Source organism: Notothenia coriiceps, unplaced genomic scaffold (assembly GCF_000735185.1).
Source record: "Notothenia coriiceps isolate Sejong01 unplaced genomic scaffold, NC01 NC01_scaffold00016820, whole genome shotgun sequence".
Lineage (NCBI taxonomy): Eukaryota > Metazoa > Chordata > Actinopteri > Perciformes > Nototheniidae > Notothenia > Notothenia coriiceps.
In genome coordinates this window covers 45,254-67,320 of record NW_011349521.1, presented here as the reverse complement: position 1 = coordinate 67,320, position 22,067 = coordinate 45,254, and the positions used below count along the sequence as shown (strand labels likewise).

Genomic DNA, 22,067 nt, shown 5'->3' with positions numbered 1-22,067 from the left:
CAATTAGTGTTTTTAAATGTCATTTTATATCATTGCTTTTAAATGATTGTTTTTAGATATCATTTTATAATATGTTTCTTAATGCTATTTAAGTTCTTTCATTTTTGTAAAGCACTTTGAATTGCCTTGTGTTGAAATGTGCTGTATAAATAAACTTGCCTTGCCTTCTTAGAGACCCAGTAAATGAGTATAACAATCACAAGAAATCCAGTTTCTCAAATTGAAATATAGCTGTGTTTATCAGGTCCTAGATCTATATCAAATATTATAGGGTTTCCTAATTACATTTTGTTAAATCAGGGTACAACAGAAAGCGGTCAGTTTCTTAGGTAAATGTACATAGCCATCCTATTTCTAGAGGAAATTATACCTACTCCACTTAAAGCTTGAAGTTAAATGATAAAGACATTAAAGTGTTCAGTGGGTCATTTTAGAATGTATATCGTCTTTGCTAATGAGTACCTATTCAGGAAAGAGAAGTATCAACCAGCTTTACATTCATTAAGTGGAACACATTGACAATTGAGAGGTACTTGTCTTTGTCTATTAGCCAGTGAGGAGCTCCACTTTATTTAAGAGGCACAGCACTTTTCTGAAGAGCAAATCAACAGTTCTTGATAGTAGATTGTGTTACACATTCACACACATTTCTAAACCAGTCTAAGGATTTTAATGCAAAAGGCAAAACGGGTTGCTTGAATATGATGTTTGTGTGTTTGATGTGTGGAATAAGGTGGCCCTGCATCATTTCTGTAGTCGAGTTTGTTAGCAGTGTGAAGACAGTGTCCCAAAGGGGGCTCAGATGGATTAGACTATATTCTGGTTGAACTGCCATCATAATCCTATCTTGGCCTTGTTCCTCTGGGAACACTGTTTTCATTAAACAGAGAACTGTTAATCCACTTCACCTTGATCATTATATACATAAAAAACTATAGGTTACTTACGTAACCCCAGTTCTCAGAGTAACATGAAGTGAGATGTCTCACTATGGGATGTGCCTCATTGCGGAGCAAACAGAAGCATCAATCTCATTACGCCAATCCTGATTGGCTGGTGATCTTGACGTCAGCGTCAGGGAATCCACCCCCTATAAGTAGCTTGCGCTACGCCGCATGCGTCATTCAAAATAAGCACCTCTTCTCGCTTCACCATAGTAAGGAGGGCCGTCTGGTGAGACATCTCACTTCATGTTACTCTGAGAACTGGGGTTACGTTAGTAACCTATAGTTCTCATTCATAACACTCCGTTCGAGGTCTCACTATGGGAAATCGTAACTATCGTATTGCCAGACGAGCTTATCTCGAAAATCACCAAACCAACCTGAACAGGAAGAGCTCTGACTCAGCGGGGCGCCCAGCACTGCTCGGGCCACACTGGGAGCAGAGACGTCTAGCCTGTAAAGGCGGACAAAAGTGAGCGGCGAGGACCAGCCCGTCGCTGCACAAATGTCTTGGATAGAAACACCCTTGAGCAAACAGCCCAGGGTGTAGCCAGACCCCGAGTCTAAAGAGCACGCAACCCGAAGGTGCCCGCAATTTCCGACTCATATAGGCCAAAGCAATGGTCTCTACCATTCGGTGGGAGAACCGTCACCTAGTAACGGGCCTATCCCTGAAAGGGTTAGCCCAGGACACAAAGAGTTGGTCATTATGACACAAAACTCCCTTGATCTGTCCACATAAGTGCATAAGCACGGGCTAGACATAGCAAATTCAACTGCTGTTCCCCGGGGGGACAGAGCGGCGAAGAAAATTGCCTCAATGTCAATTGGGGTATCTGAACCAACCACCTTAGGATAAAGGTAGGATTGGGCCTCAGCAACACTCTAGTTTGCCCTGGGACGAACTAGGTGCGTGGAGGATGCACAGATAGCGCATGAAGTCACTGACTCGCTTGGCAGATGCCAGAGCCAGTGATTGCACTCTCTTTAGTGACAGATGCTTCATGACAGCTTCTCCCAGAGGCTCAAATGAGGTACGAGTGAGCCCATCTGAAACCACTGTCAAGTCCCATAAGGACACTAGTGACCTGGAAAATCCTGTGCTTCCAATTAGGTCCTGTGGAAATGATAGAATCACTCCACCGGGACATTGAAAAGAGGTGTGTCCTCTTTTAAGGACATCATTCCTCCCCATCTTCCACTTTCAGTCATAACGAGACACAGTGGAGGAAACTTTCGCACTCTGAGCAGTGCTCATCGCCCCTCGGGAGACTCACTGTATTCAGATTGCACCACCTACGGGTCAGGTCCATAGGACGAGACACCCCGGGTGTGGGCGAAAACATCGTCCCCCCCGCCCCGGACAGAATGTCCCTGGGGGGGGGGGGGGCTGTCATGGCTGACCGCACAGCCACTGATAAATCCCGGCCTGCCAGTACATTACAGGTCAGTACGGAACTATCAGGATCAATGCGTGTGCTGTTCTCTGAACCAGAGTCAGAGAACAGCACAACGCATTGGATCGTGATAGTTCCACGGTGCGCAGTGACCGGGCATTGTAAATGCATGCGGGCATTTATCGCGACTGTGCGGTCAGACCCATGACAGACCCACAAGCCGATATGACATTCTGTCCAGTGCATGGTGAACGATCTTTTCGCCCTCAGCCGGGCTCTCCGACGTTCTATGGACCATTTGACTGACTCCGTAGGTGGTGCGACCTCTGCACACAGAGAGTCTCCGGAGACTGTAACTGGCGATGAGCAATGCTCAGAGTGGCCGACAGCTTTCCTCCGAACTGTGTCTTGTTATGACTGAGAGCTGTAGATGGAGAACGAATTATCTCCTAATGTTTACAAGACGATATTGACCTCTTATCCATCGTCCCGAGTGGAGTGATTCTAATCAATTTTCCACAGGACCTAATGGAAGCACAGGATTTTCCAGGTCACAGTGCCTTATGGGACTTGGACAGTGGTTTCAGATGGGCTCACTCGTACCTCATTTGAGCTCTGGGAGAAGCTGTTGAATGGAAGCACATCTGTCACTAAAGACAGTGCAATCACCTGGCCTCTGGCATCCGCCAAGCGAGTCAGTGACTTCATGTGCTATCTNCCTCATCGCGGAGCAAACAGAAGCATCAATCTCATTTACGTCATTTCTGATACTTATAGGGGGTGGATTCCCTGACGATGACGTCGAGATCACCCGCCAATCAGAAATGACGTAAATGAGATTGATGCTTCTGTTTGCTCCGCGATGAGGCGCATCCCATAGTGAGACATCTCACTTCATGTTACTCTGAGAACTGGGGTTACGTAAGTAACCTATAGTTAGCGTTGATGCTCTATGCAGGTCAGTCATGTTTTAATTTGTCCTCCATCAGTTCTGGTATCTTTTTCTAGTCAGCCCTAAAGTAATCTATATTATTTTATTTCGTAATGGTAATGTTAATGAATCCTCCGGTTTAGCTTCTGTGTAAATAACTTGTAGTTCTGATGTTAAAACCAAACTTTTCAGGAATAGTAGCTAGGGGAGTGATTTGTAAAATATGCATAAAGAAAAAGTAAATCTGTTTACAGTTCTGTTTCATATGGGTGTTGAGAGATGTATCTATAGATTTAGTCCCTAATTTTTCTCTCAAAGTGCACCAGATTGATCTATTTAACTTCCCGGGAGGGCATATCCCCGGACCCCCCTAGAGGAGGTTAGGTCCAGCACCTGCCCAAACTCCCCGTCAAATTGTCCCACCCACATTGAGGATGCTTCCTTATGCCCATGCTTGAGACTCCGTTTCGTGAATATTGTTGTTTTTTGTCCCCCAGGAAATTAGTATTCAAGATTTGATTACATTTTTGGTCCCCCCCAATGTTGACTCCGTGGTTACGGCCTTGATAATGAAGGCAAACATTAAAGAGGATATATAAATTACTTTACTTTGCATTAATGATATTAGATTGCTGATCATTGAATCAATAAATGGATCCACATTGATGTATTGTTACACCCCAGTTAATATGGCTGGTAGGTTTGCCTGATCTAACATCCATGCGTTTATCTTTTCTCATTATATCCTTACATATCCGTTCCGGGAACCGCAATGCACTGTCGCTAGAAGATTACAAATATGTTCTTATTCTGATGCACTGCCTATTTCAAGGTGTGTGAGGTGGCACTGTCAGGATGCATTATACAAGTACTCAACACTTCAAGGAGCATATTGTTGCTAGCAGTGCAGAGAGCACCTCGGGCAAGTATTTTAAGTAGTCGGCTGTAGCATCCTTCCCTATGCAATTCAGACTCCAAAAGGTTTTTTGCAGTCAACACAGCAAAGACACAGTTTATCTGCTTTGTAAACGATAAGAGCTTGTTTATGAATGCTTGAATGGCTCTATCTGCAGATCACGGCCAGTGGATAAATCCATTCGCAAGCAGCTGTCTGTGGCGCAGAATACATTTTTTCAGCCTTTGTTGGTCTTTGATTTTCTTAGAACCATTTGAATTTTGATGATCCAAATGGAAATGTGCAGCTTATCATGCAGAGATCTCCAACAGTATTCAAATGGGCTGCCGTAAGCACTTCACAGTAGCATCTGTTTGAAATGGTGCAGATGAGTGGGGATGAGAATGGTGAAATGTTTTCACTTTTATCTTTAATTATCAGTATGCACTTGTAATTCCTGTTGAGAAGGATGTGTTAAAGAACTGTCATTCTGTCATCCATATGCTAGACCTGGTGGCAATAAGATGATTGGCACACTGTTTTTGATGTGACGCATAGCAAAGCCATATCATTTACTACACAATGGACGCAGTGCTCTCGACTAACTTTTTTCACCATCCTCCCGGAACCGTCCCGAAATACAATCCAAGCCGTCCCGAAATTAATGTGGACCGTCCCGAATTTAAAATATTAGTTTTTCTACTACTTATCATTAGTTAAAATCATTCAAAGTGACCTTTAACATAAATAAAACATCATACAAATCATTAGATGATAATTCATCAACCTTTTTATTTGAGTAAATCAGTGACAAAGGCCAAATANAAATGGTGCAGATGAGTGGGGATGAGAATGGTGAAATGTTTTCACTTTTATCTTTAATTATCAGTATGCACTTGCAATTCCTGTTGAGAAGGATGTGTTAAAGAACTGTCACTCTGTCATCCATATGCTAGACCTGGTGGCAATAAGATGATTGGCACACTGTTTTTGATGTGACGCATAGCAAAGCCATATCATTTACTACACAATGGACGTTAGTGCAGCAAGGAGTCTCTGTTTTTAGTTTCACAAAGCAAAGAGTTACTTAACTCGGGAATCATGTTTTGTCTGGAGTATTTCTCAAAGGTTTTGTGTTACTTTATAAAGTATCTCTCAAATCCCTAATATATTTAACATGGAACTTGTTAACAGTTTATGTGCAGGACGGCTGTGGCTGTTTTGACTGCTTTGGTGTATATAATGTTTCACAGGGTGACCATGCTGCTTCAGCAATGCAGAGAGGGCATGGAAATGTAAACTTTTCTCTTGTCGGGCTCCCCCAAACAGCTGGTGTGTGTGTGTGTGTGTGTGTGTGTGTGTGTGTGTGTGTGTGTGTGTGTGTGTGTGTGTGTGTGTGTGTGTGTGTGTGTGTGTGTGTGTGTCAGGGACCCAGTGTCTGTTTCAGAGCCGGGCCCATTTGGCCATGGAGGTATTCCCAAAGGATTTCTCAAACACGGTCAGATTAATAAATGAGTAGATGAGTGCTTCTTCAGGTTAGTAGGACAAACACATGACTTTTGTGTTCAGATTATAACAGGCAATAAAGCAGATTAGCCCCTGCTTTTTTGAGGACGCTTTGCAGCTTTTATTGTAATATAATTAATCATATTTCTATTTACATAGCACTTATTGAAGAAAAGTTACAAAGTGTTTTACATAGTAATCAAAGATCACATACATGAACCACCATACGCACCATAGGAAAAAACGCATAACTTGAAACAGAATAAAAACAGCCATACACCTTATCTTAATCTGCGCCAACCAGAAAGACAGTAGCGGATGTGATACCAAAGAGAAAACTACCTTCGTCCCCACAGTGCCACAGTGAGACGGGGATCAATAGGTGGCTTGTCTCCGAGAGGCCTCTGTGTCCACTCCAGACTGCAACTCATAAAACTCTGTTGAGCCCCACCCTCCCCAGCATGCCTGTTGGCCTGCCAGTCGGCCTGCCAGTCTTGTGACACAGCAGCCAGCCAGTGCCCAGGGCTGTTTGTGTCAGGGTGGAGAGACCTCGAACTCAGGCATGTACCTGGGGTGCCAGCAGCTGCTTGACTTTGAACAACACGTTGTGGATAGTCAGCCTGCACTGAATGCTTTGGGATTACGTTGAGATCATTCACACAGTTATTATTACATTAGAAGTGACTGTGAAGTGGGATGGAACGCTTATATGAGGAAAGCTATAGCCTTCTGAGCAGCCATAATCCCATGCAGCATGAGACGCCACTCCCACAAGAGAAGCTTTAGTAATGAGAGCTAGCTGTATCACTTGCTCTCACAGTATATACAGCTGTTACAGTACATGATTCAAATGAGGCTTAACTTTTGAAGTGAATAAATTACAATAGCAAAAACGGCTGCAAAGGTGGATCATTTAACGTTGCATGCCCCAGACAGCATTGTCTGTTGTGTCCGTCATACACCTGATGACTGCTGGTGCCATTCCCCTGCCATTTGTCAGCTTTGCTCTAAATTGTCACGTTCATGTAGATATGTTCCCTTGTTCTTAAAGTGGACCTAAAGTGCTATATTTGAATAATATAGTGTAGGACCATACCTATATAAGGTATATTTATACTTTTTATTTTTCAAAATATCAAACAGATCATGCATTTTAGCCATTCCTCATTTCGCTCAATTTAACACTGTCTTTTCATGGGCTGATTCTGTGAGAACAGCACCATCTACAGGCCTGGCATATGTACTACAGCGTCTCCAGCGCTTTTCAACGGCAATGTCCGTGGCTGTCTCCTCCTGATTGGTGGAGTTGTGTTTTCTGACACTTGGTGAGTTCCCTGGAACACCGGGGACACATATTCATGTATAAAAGACGTACAAAAGTTCATTTTGCATGATAGGTCACCTTTAAACAATGTAGTTGTTTTCGAACAATGCTTAGCAGTAAAGGTGGTAGTTTGCCTTAAAATCATATCCAGATATTAAAGAGTAGTTCTGTGATAACCATATTTTTGGTCTTGTTGTTTTTTTTGGCATAAACAGCTTTCTTTACGTAAAGCCTATGTTTATATTTGTAAAATATTGTGAGTGGCTATTTATGATGATCATTGTCTTCTTGTTACATTGAAACATTGTTTGCAGTGGTTCACATGATATCATTTGGAAGCTATGTTGCTTTAGACCATTTTGCTAGTTTACAATCATATCACTCGTATGATCGTGATTAGACACATTTTTATCACATGAAGATTAAGCCCGATATTATCTTGAATGATAACATATGGCACGCCGCTAAACCTGCAGATGATTTGGCCTCTTGGGAAATATTACGTTGAAAATACAAAAATGTGCCGCTTGCAGAACCTCTGTTATTGCTGACAAACAAGCTCATTGAATCCTACCTAATAGGACCATAGGACCGATATTTGTAATAAACCTATACTGAGACTTAAGAAAGCTCATAACTTTGGTTTCATTAGATAGGAAACGAAGCAAACCAACTGATAGCTGATGGATTTGATGATGTATTGGCTTGTCTTGGCACCTGTCAGACTGTCTGTAGCCAAAGTGTGCCAACATTGTTCAAGATGTTTATTGTCACTCCGGTTACGCAAGTACAATCATGTGAAATACTTTTACTGGGAGGCTCCATTAAAGAAAAAGAGTAAATTATATTTGTAAGAAGACACATACAAGCAAAGAATGCTAGTGAATACAAATTGATTCAAGGAGATGCATATTGCACCGTTAAGGGAGCAATGTTTGATTCACAGCAGTGTAGCAGGTGAATAATAAGAATTTTGCCGCTTTATCAGCCAGTGGGTGAAATTGTAGTTTCCTGTGCGACTAGAAGACATCAGTCTCTCACTGCCCTGTAATCCCACACACAGCCCTAATGAGGAGCCTGTCACCCATAATGACATCACACAGGGAGTGACGTGGAGCTGCCCGCTGCGTTCAGGGCCCCGCAGCACGTGGGGATTCACATGAGCATTAGTGCGCCGCGCCCGCAGAGGCTGGTGTCGGTTTAGCCACTGGCTTTACATCTAGCTTGGTTGGCTTCACATTCAGGCTGACTTAGCAGCAAGAGATCTTGAATCTGAATCAGTCTTAAGATGCAAGTCTTTGCTCCATTTTGTGTCTAATGTTAAAGCCTTCTGCAAGCTACTGTCTCGCTTACAGCCCTCTTATTTTGTCTTGCATGAGTGGAACAAATTAAGTCCTGAAACATCAAAGCCTTAGGTCCAAGTTAGTGTCTAATAAATGTCTCGTATTCCTCAAGGGTTCAAATGCAAATTTAAAGCAGCCGTCATCTTTCTTGCCTTCAAAATGGGAATTATGTAATAATAAGCTCATTGTTTGCACACTAAGCAAAATGAATATTTTGGCATCATTGACAACCGAACCAAGACTTTATTTTGTTTCCACTGTATGGATCATTTATGCGAAAGCCAGAGAAACCTGATTGTGGTAGTTTTTCTGCTTTGGATCTTATACGTCCTTTCTTTTTAACGCTGGTGTGTTTTGAATGTAAATGGCACTAATACATGGTTGATTCGGTTAAGGATAGGATGCTGTAGCTTGTTGTTTGTTTTAATGTATCTTTGATCAGAAAGTCTAGATTTAAACATGAAAAATCTGACCTAAACTGAAATCCTTTGGTTTCAGAACAGTTAACTGCCCTTTAGTCACTCGTTCCTGCTTTACTGTGACATTATATTTTTGTACACGTATTGCCATAGCCTTAATCCTTCAGTATTAGCACCATATACACATTTGATGTATTTTAAGTTACTATGCATAGTCATACTTCATATTTCTTAGTCACAGTGTCCCCACCCTTTGCTAATAAATAGGCAGTACTCAAATGGATGCAGAGGCTTGTATTTCTTCACAAAATCTAGAAATCAATAAAGAGGCCGGCGGGGCTGAAGGAGGACTTCTCACCCACAGAGTCTGGAGTTTAGGTTGGAAGCTTTCTGTAGCACTGAAAGCAACACATTATGTTCTCCAAGATGTGTCTCTGTGCGGCTGTCCTTCAGAGGGAGAGCAACACGTTGCACTGGATGCTGTCTTCAGCAGTCACTCTTCATGACTTGTTTTGAGTTTCTTTTTTTGCCCACCTCTCAAACAGTAATGCATTGAAAGCAGATTAGCTTCCACTTCCCTCTCACACTTTGTGTATCAGATACCCTCATTACATTTTCTGCTGTTTCGGGTGTCAACTGCACAGACTGTGCACAATGTAACACGGTCTGTGTGTGGAATGTGGGAATGCCACTTATGGTCCCCTATAGCCCTCGCCACAGCGGCCTGCTTCATGCAGCGGTTAATTAGCACTCCTTCGCTGGTGATTACTGCGCCTGACTGCAGTGACACGCGGCGGGCACCAGCTAGGAACCTCTGAGCCCAGCTTTAATATCCCTCCTGATAAACTACCACAACAGAACATCAGAAAGGAAGAACATATGGCCTACAGCAAGATATAGATACAATTGTAATCACAGTTATTATGCAGAATTTTCTTATTAAGATATGTAATCTATATATGAAGAATTACAAAGTAACATCCAGGTTACACTCAAATCTGTCCACTAATTATTTAGGAAGTTTGACAGAAATCTTTTGATGTAAAAACGTATTCCTAAAGACAGAATAGAAGACAGTTTAATGCACTTTTGAATGTTTCATTTTAGAGGCTCTCAAAACCTGTGAAATATTTTTGTGATATGTCACATTTGTTTAGCAAAGAATTGTTCTCATGTATCCATATTTAGAAGTAGAATTCTGGAGAATAGAACAAAGTTGTGCCCTAAAATTCCATCCTGGACAACACTGTGAGTGTATTTGTCCCAGACATTTGGCTGCTCTGCTGTATTTTAGAGAACTTGGGAAACTAATTGAATTGTCTGCTACATCCAGTGCTACTCCATGACATCAGCTCTCAGACTGTTTGATAAACACTTGAGCTCAGAAGCTAATGCTGCCAATTTCAGCTGGCTGGACATGACTATGGTCCAATGAATATCAATCCACATCAGGCTAAAGGGAAGCACTATAAAGCACTCCGATAAGTGTTTCCGCCAGACCAGGGCGTCCACCCCGAGAGCCGTCCCTTATAGATGATATCTCTTTACGTTAGTAATGGAATTACGGCTCTTTTTTAGTGGGCCGGATCATTTGGCTCGGCTCACTAAGAACCGGCTCTTTTTACCACAGTTTCCCACGGAACCTCAGTTTCACCGCTGCGAGGCTCCGGCGCTCGCAGTTCACGCGCGTGCTCCACTGCTCATCGCATCCAAATCGCGCACGTTCCGTGTTGTCCTGTGCCAGGCACCGTGGGTCCAAGATACGAAAAGCTGAAAAGAGGCCGATGTCGGGGAAACGATCTTCAATACTCAGAAAAGAATCCCACCAGGCTCCTTTGCCCCTCCAACAGAGGATGTTTTTCTTTGGACGCCCTCGGCTCGAGTTCAGTGCGTTCCGAGCTGAATAAGGCAAGACTCCCCCCTGGCGGAAACACTGACTCTGAAGTCTTCCACTGACTAGGTTTTGTCTAAAGCCATGTCTAACTTTCCAAACCCAATTTACGCCTTGTCGCATAAACAGTAGAACAACTGGAAGATGAGTTTACGTCATTGCAAACTTCACTTGAGCACATCCTGTTTGTGAATGGGTGCCCGCCCTAACTGTACTTTCTGTACTGTGTTCAGAACAGTGAGGCCTCAAGGATACAATTACCTGTTTGTCAATCACTTGGGTGTCACGCTTTAAGAGAACACACAACGTCACCAGTATATGATTGTCGTTAATTAAGGCATTTAGGCGTTCACCGGGGGCGTTTTGTTCCTGTAAATGTTTAAATGTTGGTTGTTGGCTGACTTTGAACTTTTCACAGTGCAGTCTTTCTATGTTTAAACTGTGATTATGAGCACATTATTTTTAGAGTATCTCAAACAGGAGGTTGCTCTAATTCTGTTAACTAAGAGATTAGGTGGTGATTCTCTGTTTACATTGCTACTGTAGTTATGCTTAGTTGTTCTTTCTCGGGTTCTTAAATACTCAGAGACAGCAGTCTTGTATCTAAGGGGCATAAACAATAGTAATAATGGAGCCAAACCACTGTCAATGTGTTCTTTTTCTTATATATATTTTATGGTGTTTTGCTTATTTTTATCAGATTATCCTTATTCAGTTTCAGTAGCTTAGTCGTTAGGTTCGAAGCTGCTGCACAATGAGTTCAAGGCATATTTTGGCTTCATACACTCAAACAATAAAACCAAGGTCAAGTACGTTATCTGTAAGCAGATCTTGTTTTCCCCACCTTGTTTTGCCTTGAGCTCTCATGGAGAGAAAGGCAGGCTGTTGAGTTCACATGGATCAAGTTTGGATGTTTCTGAGCCAGCAAGCAAGACAGGGAGGCCGCGAGAGGGATGTTAGACTTGGCACATTTTTGTGTGATGACTGGACAGCTTTCGGACTGGACCAGCTCGAGTGGCACGGCCCCGAGAGGGGCAGGCATGGAGTGGAATCTCTGACATCAGCTGTGTGTGCATTCAGACTGGTGTTGTCTTACACATTACACACGGATGCCCACAGCTGGTGGTCAAGCCTTCATCACGGCTGGAATGTGCGTGATATTCATTATCGTAATAATAATATAGCTGCTTTAAGGTATTTTCTGAAACATGTTTTGGTTTCCTTGTAAGGAGCCCTCTTGTTTTGCTATTTCTTGGTAGGCTTGACATTTCTTACAGTGTAGTCTGAGTGTTGAAAAGATAATTAATGTCCTTATTTGGGAAGAAGATAACCATTCAGTGCTGCAGCTGCATCAGGGCTCATTGCTCCACTAAATACAAAACTTGGATTCAACTGAAGAAGCATTTTCTTAAGCTAATGGACTCGAAACGGCCAACTAGCTCCAATAATTCACACGTCAACCGAAGCTCTGTGGATGTTTTGTTTTGCTGCAGTTCAGTGGGTTGTATTGATTTCTCTCCAATGACCGGCTTACTAGTATATTTCCTTTTTGTCTAGGGAAATGCTCACGCTCCAATTGACTGTATTGATTTAGAGATGTAAACCAATAGCAATTGAAAACGACAGCCCCCTCCCTCAATGCTGGTCAAGCACATCTGCTAAGTTGAGTGGGAGAATTATTGAGGCAGCAGTTTTGCAAAAAGAACAGGAAGTAATATCTAGCAGTGCCAAGCTATCATATTCTTTACATCTTGTTTTGTTTGAGGTTAACTTTTACTCTATGCCGGTCAATATACAGCATAAGTGAATGTTTATAAATAAATGTATTTTAACGTTGAATAGAGGCACAGCATTGATTCGCTAACACAAACCCCTCTCTCTGCAGTGGCCTTGTATAAGCCCTAGGGGGTATTTACAATGCAATGCTTATCGTGTGCTTTATGCAAGCCTTTGAGAATGAATGTGCCTACATCACACTGTTCTGTATGATTCATCCAGTTGCCCTTGAAGAAAACTGATGTTGCAGAAAATTACAAAATTGGCTAAGATATTTTCTGCCTTTTCTTCACAGGCAGAGCAATTTCTCTTGGCCATAAAAGGTATATTTATTATGTCTTTTTTGTGGACGTCAGTAAAGACAGCATAGCCTTTCCCTATAGAATTAGATGACGCTATACCAAGCAAGGATTTTGCATTGCTGTGCTCTGTTGTGCATTTTCTTGTCCAAGGCTGTAGGGTCCACTGATTCTTTTTTATAACAAGCCCTTTTGCATTATATATCAAGAGGGACTGGTGCAGTGCATCCTATAGCAGAGATAATTCTTCCTAGTGTGTGTGCAGCAGTGCCTTTGTACTGATCCGTTCAGCTGAGAGAAACTTTGGAAGAACTGGGTAAAGGGCTTGGTTTCCCTTCATTCCTCAGCCAGCAATCAGCCTTCTTCCCAGCTGTAGCTCTTGATGTTATGTAATGAGTCAGGCTGCCTGGGCTCAGTCAGTAACCAGATTACACCCCTCCGCAGATAAAGGCGGCTGAAGGACAGCCATCTTACCACACCTTTGTTTTTCTTCCTCTTCTGCATTTCTGCAGTAGTAGGGTGTTTACTCTGATTGATTGTTCACAGCAAACCGAGCCCTATAAAAAAAGCTTTCTCTTGCTGAGAAAGCAAATTTAAAAAGGAAGAATTTGCTTAGCTCACCCCTGTAATTTTGTATGCATGTGACTGTGGTTTTAAAGTCAATAAGCTACGCCTATCTTAGATACTTTAAGAATTCAGACGGACAGCTCCGATACTTCCGACTGATTGAGACAGAAGTGCATCAATCATGTGGAGATTTGAGTCGCTCTAAATTCCCCTCATTAGCTTGCATTAAACCCAGCTGGTACTGGATCTTTGCTGTCGATATTTGACATTTTTTGATCTGATAACGATATCTGGTCTGATGGTTCTTATTCTGTAGAAGCCCGCAGCATAAACAAATAGCTTTATCTTTATAGGGAATCTCTAAGACCTCTTTTTCAATGATTTGTGACCAAGATACTAAACAGAACCGTTTTCAGTTTAAAAGTCAATCTCCTCAGTAGGGATGCAACTAACAATTTATTTTATTGTCGATTAATCTGTTTCATTATTCTCTACATAAATAACTTAGTCATCCTCAGATGTATTGTATTGGCAGCAACTTAAAGATGTCGAGTTTACTGTCATACAACAGAGTGAAGAAACCAGACAATATTGATATTTAGAAAGCTGGAATCAGACAATTTTGAATTTACTTTTCTTAAAAAATTACTTGCCAAATAGCTCTCAGTTAATGTATTAGTTGACAACTGATCAATTAATCTTTGCAGCTGTACTTGTCAGTGCACTGAAGTAGGGGTGCATACCGGTTCTCGGTATTACCGAAATACCGGTTACTGGCGGCTACGGTACGAAATCAGATCCGGTTTTCGATATATATATATTTTTAATAAAGTGAGGCGTAATATCCTTAAACCTGCACCCAAACCGCCAGCCAATCAGATCTCACGTCTTGCAACGGCTTCGGTGATTGGCTTGATTGCCAAGCAACGCCCTTCACCTTCCTCCCGAACGTCTGAGCCTTTCGGTTAGCTTTCGTTTTTTCATGAGCTCGATGTCTGCACGAAAATCTAAAGTGTGGCTGCATATGACTGCCAGTCTGAATGGTGGGGTCCGTACCGTAGCCACTGCAAGAAGTTTATTTCTGGGAAATGCGGCAACACATCCAACCTCTCAAAACATTTGCTACTGTCACATAAAATCAGAGTACAGGAATGTACAGTCTTCAAGTGTTTTTTTCATTGTTTGTTCAGTGCTAAAAGGTCGAAGTCCCACAATTAATTTTAATATTCATTTGACATGTTAACTATATTATGAAGTGCTTCATGGGAGTAATTGCACGATGATTCAATTTTTCCCTTATGCAACATGAAAGTATCATGATATGTATCGGTCGAGTATCTGTATCGTTCAGTGGTATCAGTATCGGTATCATAAAAAAGTCAACGATATGCATCCCTACACTGAAGTAAACAACACTTTTTTCTGAATTAACCTTATTTGGCACATCTGTACGGCAATTTCTACTAATTTATTGGTCGACATATACACTGCTGAAACAGATCTACAATAAGCTAATATTTTGGATTCATCGTCTTAATTCTCGCTGTCAGTACTCCTTGTGCTGTCCAAAGGTTTTGATTTCCCTCCCACCATCACAGGAGTGGTGACGGAGCCCTGTGGGGCAACGCTTATCACTCACTCCACCAGGCACATTGCCCTCCCCTGTTTGCTTACCTTATGCCCTTTATCTCATTACTCATGGTATTGTGAGGCTGACGGGGTGTGTTACTCTCGCTGTGATCACAGGAAAGGTTTTTGTGATTGAACCAAAATAGAACTGACACATGTATAGATGGAGTCATACATCACGTCCGGACCATTAAAGGGAAACAGAACAACTCAGTCGGCCACATTTGGTCATCCCACCACAAACTGCTCTGAGGGTGAAATAAATATCAGACTGGTGGTCATTGTTAAGTATCTATTTAGAGGTAGTCTACGCCTGTTCTTCCTTGTACTTTCCTCTCTTAATTGTCCCATCTTTAGCTTCTCTAATGGGACGTATAGTGAAACAGAATATCATGTATCATGCTGCATCTACACAGTGATGTATGACAAAGCATTTCGAGCACAACACGTTTTGCACATTGTAGGCGAAAGGCTGTCTTTCTGCCTTTGTGTGTGTGTTACACGTTTTATCGTTTGTTTCTCTCCTTGTGTTTCTTATCTTGGTTTGCTGTGAACATTGGGTAATGGCCTCACCCCTGGCTGATAACAACACATTGAACAAACACTGCTTAATCCTATCTAGCCTTTTTAACAACAAAGACAATGACAACAAGCAGGGCAATAAATGCAGGTTAGGGTGATCACATGGAAATTGCAACAATGTCAAACAATTACAAGTGAAGAGTTATACCACGCTTTAATAAAGCATCAATAGAAATATAATCGTAATATAAATAGTAATAGTGTTAGTGTAGTAATGACAGCAGAGTAAATTGCCTATGTGTTTATTTCTGCTTTCATATAACATGATAAACAGGCTGATTTTTTTTTTGTTCAAATGAAAATTGGACATGTGGGCTGTGATTCAGAACTAGGCTAGCTTTTTTTGCAAGTCACATCTAAAAATGTCTTGTTGGTATTTTACTGCTTGGTTACATAGCTGTATCAGCTGTTCCAGCATTCATGGGAGTTTCTTACACATCTCTTTTTCTCAACAACCTGTCTTGGGGAATTATTTGCCATTTTAACTTAGTCTAGGGCTGTATTGAAAGTCTCTTTAAACACATTTGAAACCTCTATTAAGGTTTCACGAATGAAGCTTTGAATTTGAAAAAAAAAAAAAATGTTGTTTTATTGTGGGTATATAAATGTGCAAACGAAGGTGCTGTCAGATTGCAGCAAACAGAAGAGCAACTTTTATGTAATATTTAGAAAAATAAGAATATCTTTATGTCCCTTTGTGTTGACCAAGTTAAGGTCATTAGGATTACATTTGTACATACAATTCTTAGGGTTAGGGTTAAAAAGGTTAGGGGTTAGGGTTAGGGTTAAAAGGGTTAGGGGTTAGGGTTAGGGTTAAAAGGGTTAGGGGTTAGGGTTAGGGTTAAAAGGTGGACAAATGAATTGTCACAATGATAGACCATTGTTGCTTTTCTGTCTGGCTTGATACTTATGTTTGTTGAATTTCCTTGGAAAATGATGATGTCTCTAAACTCAAAGTAGTTCATCTTTGATCAGTCAACAGCAGCTGTTTCTCCAGTTATGAACATAGGTCACATCTCTAATCTGAAGACATGCATTCCACAAGAAGACTGTGAACATATCTTCTTCATAAATGATCTGAGGGCTAGCAAAACAAACTTGTGTTCCCAGTCCCGGCGGTACATTGACCCTCTCAGCCCACCGTGGGGCTGACACAGTGGGCAGCGGTGACCTCTCTGTCTCTCTCAGTGATCCAGGCCATTCTCCCAGCCTCAGCTCAGCACCCACGTGTTGTCAGCAGCTCCTGTTACGTAAGCCCTCCTGCCAGACAAAAGCTCAGCCATCCTAGACACAAATCACTGACTGCCCCATGTTGGCAGCAGCACTGTAAACGTTAGCCAGTGATCCACATAGCATCTTTCTTTTATTGATTTTTTGATATGGATAAATAAAGAAGTCAGATTTTTACGGCATTGAAAAACACTTTATAATGTGTTTTTTTTATCTCCATGTCGCTTTGCTATTCAAATGCCTTGACATGTGAGGTGAACATTGGCTCTATTGTAATTTCCCTAAAAGCAATCTACAAACTGTTTTCGTCTGCTCTATTGAAACAATAGTTTCACGTTATCGTTGTCTTGAGGAAGGTCCTTGTAGCCTAAACGTTGACTCTTTTTAAATAAACAGATGCAGAGGTGATAAGTGTGTACAGGAATTTCATATTTTTCCTTGGAATGTGGATTCTAGTCCACAGCACATTTACCCAACACATGTATCTTTCATTTGAGGAACCTGTAGCCTCCCACATCTTCACTATTGTCATAATAGCCGCTTTCACACCAAGTAATTTGCCGTACTTAGTTCCCAGCACTTAGTTCCCAGAACTTAGTTCCCAGCACTAATTCCCCCATGGAACTAAAGAGCAGATCGCGTTCACACCGGAATAAGTCCCTGAGGGAATATTACGCAAAATGTCACTTCTTCTTCTTCTGCTTTGGGTTTACTGGCAGGCCGCAAACAACTTCACGGCGTATACTGCCACCCGTAGTCCCCGGCTGCAAGTCCCCGGAGTTTGGGACTGTAAGTCAGAGTAAATCTCCAGAACGCCGACACCTCCTCATCACTCCACCGCTCCCATGTTTTTTTTTGTGTTGCCATAAGTTATTCTCTCCCCGTTGGTGCACAGGGCTAATGCTAATGCTAATAATGGTAATGCCAGCAAATACAATGGCGTCTTCACAAAACCTTTCCAAGTTTTACGGGGCGTGGTTCGCAATTCGCCCAACCGATCAGAAATTGGAACTTTTTCTCCCCAGGAAAGTACCTGTTCTCAAGCAGGGACTGAAAAGGGGGGAAAAGTTGTCATGAACTAAGTTCTCTTTTTGGTTTGAACGCAAAATCCCAGGAACTATCGGACCTAAAACGGAAAAGTACGGGGAAAAGTACTCCGGTGTGAAAGCGCCTAATATTTCCTGTGATATTACACAGTTTTAATTATTACACTTTTAGCACATTGTAGGAAGTAACCATAGCACGTAGCGACAACCTTCCAACCTTATTCTCCCTGTGCGTACAGATTATTAATGGAACATTTTATAAAAAAGATTAGATTTAATGATTTTATCGTGTCACAATAGAGGTATTATGGGGCACAATCTGTCAATTCCTCAAAAAACAAGTCATTGTTTGTGTTTTTGAAGGAGAGCTATGTGACATTATATCAAACGCATCAGAGTGGGTTCACAGGAATGGCTGATGTTACAGGCCCACAGTGACAACAGCCTTTTGTTAGTCTGTGTTGGTACTTTCTGTCCACTTCCCTTCACTTCCATCGCCCTTAAACAGATTCTTGTGTTGTCAGTGCCAGGATTTGTAGTCAATAGACCAAATAAAAGAATAATCAGACCAAAAAATCATATTTATGGATGGCTTCACTTAGAACCCCCGAGTTCCAGGCAGAGGCTGGATTTTGCTAAAGCCTTTGGACGAATGAACATGAATACTGAGAATAATTTCTCTCCTAATATAATTAGTTAATCATTCTTGATCCTCAATTCCAAAGCCATGTGTCATCCAACCTGCGTGCAAGACTGGGCGGGCAATTCATTAAATGCTATTTTCATTAATACTTTTGGCTCTCTCAACAATACAAAAACAAGATAACTGAGGTATTGTGCCAATTTTTCATTTTGCAATGATTCTCTTTGGTTAGTTTTGTGTTTTAAATCGACCACACCTTTATCTTTACTGTGGTGCACTGTGGCCCTGGTTGGTATTTCAGGCACAGCCCCTCAGTGTGGGAGGATCTCTGTGCTAGCTCTAGGTTCGCTTAGAAATGTTGCTTTTTTGCTGCATTTAACTTCAAAATGTACAACATGTTCTTTCAAAATGAATGATATATTCAAAGGAAACTCAGGCCCCTCATTCATTTAAATAAGACTGAGAGTCTCTGGTAAAAGATAATAATTAAAAAGGCCTGTTCCCAAAGTTGACCCTCGCACTGGTTTTTAAAACAACACAGTGAACCACATACAAACCCAGAGCAGTGCCCAATACAAGTCAAACAAAAGCCCCTATTGGTTGTGATACCTTTTAGTATGTTAGCTTTTGAACTTCGTTATTTTTTAAATATTTGTTTGTCCATGAACAAATTGGACTTCTAGGACTGGTCTTCTATACCTAATCCAAAGCGTTTTTTTTGTTGTTTTTTATGCAGTCAGTGCTTTATCTGTCAGAACGGCCTAACCCATACCTCAGTGTTATACTGTCTGAGGTTTATGTCTTTAACAATCTTTTTGTTTTAATGGTTGAATGGCCCCCTCTTTAAGTAGTTCTGTATGTGATCAGTAGACCTGATTATCGCATAATTGACAGGAATGTAAGAAGACCCTGCAGAGGAGGCTGCTGAATGCCTGACTTTGCAGAGAATACTAGAAATACACGCTGGCTGAGAAAGGCCTTTTGTACTAACGTCTGTTCCTCCCCTGCGTGCTAGTGTGGCTTTTACTGTTATAATGATTGAGGAACTGGGGGAGGTAGGCAGAGCACAAAGCAAGACAAGGATGGAGAGGTGTAAGAAGAGTCAACTCGTGACTCATCAGACGCAGTGGAGCGGGTTCACTGAGTCAGAGATGAAGCAGGAACACTGGGTGGTGGATGAGCCATGGGACGGATGGGAATAGATGACTGTAGGTAGATTTGCAAAAATTGGATCAGGCAGTAATGCACTTCAAAGCAGCATAAAGACTGGATAGCGTTCTGATTGTTCACAGCAATTTTGTCATTAAAACATCAAGAAAACATTGTCTTTGTTTCTGAGCTGACTACATGTTGGATGTATTTAAACCCCTTTATTGGTTTGTAAAATGCTGCCCTGTCATATTCTTCTCTAAAACTAATACTCATGGTTGATAACAGTGCTCACATTTCCATTTGGTGTTGCAGCCCTAACATGAAAGGTGTTATTTGCCTTTTGACCTGCATGTATCAGTAAAGAATATTATATACACCTACTAGATGTTGAATTGCTGTGAAAAGGATGATAGCACAGCAAAGTGCTAAGGAACTACAAAGAGAACACGCTTTTAACTGTCTGAATGTGCTTCAAAGCACTGCTGAGAAAGTGTATACTCACTCAGAATAATTTTACTGGTAAAATACAGGCTTTTAGTTTTAGCTTGGCACCAAAAGTACGTCTTTTAGCCAGAGCTACTTTGATGCACGCCTTTTGTCTGGACGTGCATCGATTGCCCTTTAAATCCTTTGTGTCAACGGCCCATTGATGCTGACTCTTTTTCGCCCTCAGTCTTGATAATGTTTCTGTATTGATTTCACTGTCCAACTGATGCTGGTCTTTAGGATCTGCCGTTGAAATCTGAAGAGTAAAATCGTCTAATTGATTTCAAAGGAGCCTCACTGAAGGAGTTCTGTTTCCTCACATTGACTTTAACATTTATTTGACATTGAGATCTAATTACTTGACATATCCATGGTTCTATTCCTTTATCTAACTAACATTCCCTAAATTGGCAAATATTCGCATTTTACATCAGATTATGATTTGATTATCTCCGATTGACTGTGAAACCGACTTCATCATGGGTGTTAGCTGAATTCTGCACTTGCTTTCTCTTAGCACATGGTTAAAGTGCTTCAACTGCTCAGACCCTTCATGACCTGTTTCTCTGGCAGAATGAAACTCTTGTCTGTTTACATATTCAACAGTTCATATCTGAAGACGGCAATCATGAACTTTGGTCTCGAGTATAAATTTGAAAGAAAATAAACGAGTTGAAGCAATGTATTGCCTCAACTCGTATTGTGACAGATTTTCTGAATTTATAACAGCTAATTATAAAAGGTAGTGTTCACAAAAACAGGATAATTACGGAAAGCGCACAGTAACGTCTCCCACATGACAGACATCACGCGCCTGACAGCAGCTACCCCGCATGTGTAGTTTGACTTTTAATAGGTTTCAATGCAAATCCAAGCAAACCGTTTGTGAGACCTGTTCACTTTGTGTGCCACAGCTGTTGCCTTGGATGACTGAAAAGGTGTCAAGTTCAAAAGTAACCAGGTCACAACATGCTCGCATTTGAACATTTATATCAGTGTGTCTTTCATTCACTGTTGCATCTCTTTCATCCATTTTAAACTCACTCCTGATGAGTTAATACCTGCAGGTTATTTAAATGTAATCTCATTTCTCTTCTCAGGTGTGGCAGATTGAATAGCACACGGCAGAGGAGTGCCTCCCCCCTCACCCCTCCCCCTGCTGCCCCGCCAGGAAGAGCGGAGTCCGTGTTTGTTTATTTTTTTTTCTGCTTTGATACAACCCGCAACCTGGTGAATTCATGATCACATGACCGTGGATATGGACGCAGTCCTATCCGACTTTGTCCGTTCCACTGGAGCTGAACCAGGATTGGCCAGAGATCTGCTCGAGGGTAAGAATTTAATTATTCAAAAACAAAATACCACTGGTCTTAAGACAAAGAACATCTGGAAAAGTTGTTTTAAAATGTCCTCAAGGATGTACTGAATGTCATTGTTTTACATTCCAAGAGGTTTTTGAATGAATATCTTTCTTAATGTATTTTATGATGTCCTTACCCTTAACAATAGGCGAGGGGGGTTTAGTTATTTTGGTTATATAAATGTAATTTATGGTGTTAGATGGATGATAAGCAGCTGCAGTGAATTATGTTTTTTGATACATTTGACTTTTGAAATTATTAATCTGAAGTTATAGGAAAGGCTTGGATCATGCATGTGAGTGACAATTCAACGCATCCACCACTGAAATCGAATAACATAAAAAGTTTAACCCTGGTAAGCGGACATAAAAAACTTGCATTCAAATTAGGGCTGAACGATATATCGTGTCATGGCGATAACCGATATGCGCATGCGCGATATTCACATCGCAGGGAAGTGCGATTTTATACATTTTTTATAATTTTTTTTTTTGTTCATTTTTTTTTTTAGGACGTGCGATATTAAGTAGGTACATTAACTCAAACACGTCATGTTACAATTATTTTTGCTGCTTGCTACAAAAACACCGTACCGTCTCCGGACCGTACAGTGAGTGAGTCATGGCGACTGTCGACTCTCGACCGT

At 41.4% G+C, this 22,067-nt stretch overlaps 1 protein-coding gene across 3 annotated transcripts in view; it reads left to right on the top strand.

Moving 5' to 3' along the window:
* Positions 1-22,067, top strand: part of otud7b (OTU deubiquitinase 7B) — a 46,972-nt gene that overhangs the window by 6,873 nt on the left and 18,032 nt on the right. For all 3 annotated transcript variants that reach the window (XM_010776197.1, XM_010776196.1, XM_010776195.1), the window contains exon 2: positions 21,161-21,391. In XM_010776197.1, the coding sequence (XP_010774499.1) occupies positions 21,307-21,391 (85 nt within the window). In that variant the 5' untranslated portion in view covers positions 21,161-21,306. The remainder of the gene's footprint in view (positions 1-21,160; positions 21,392-22,067) is intronic.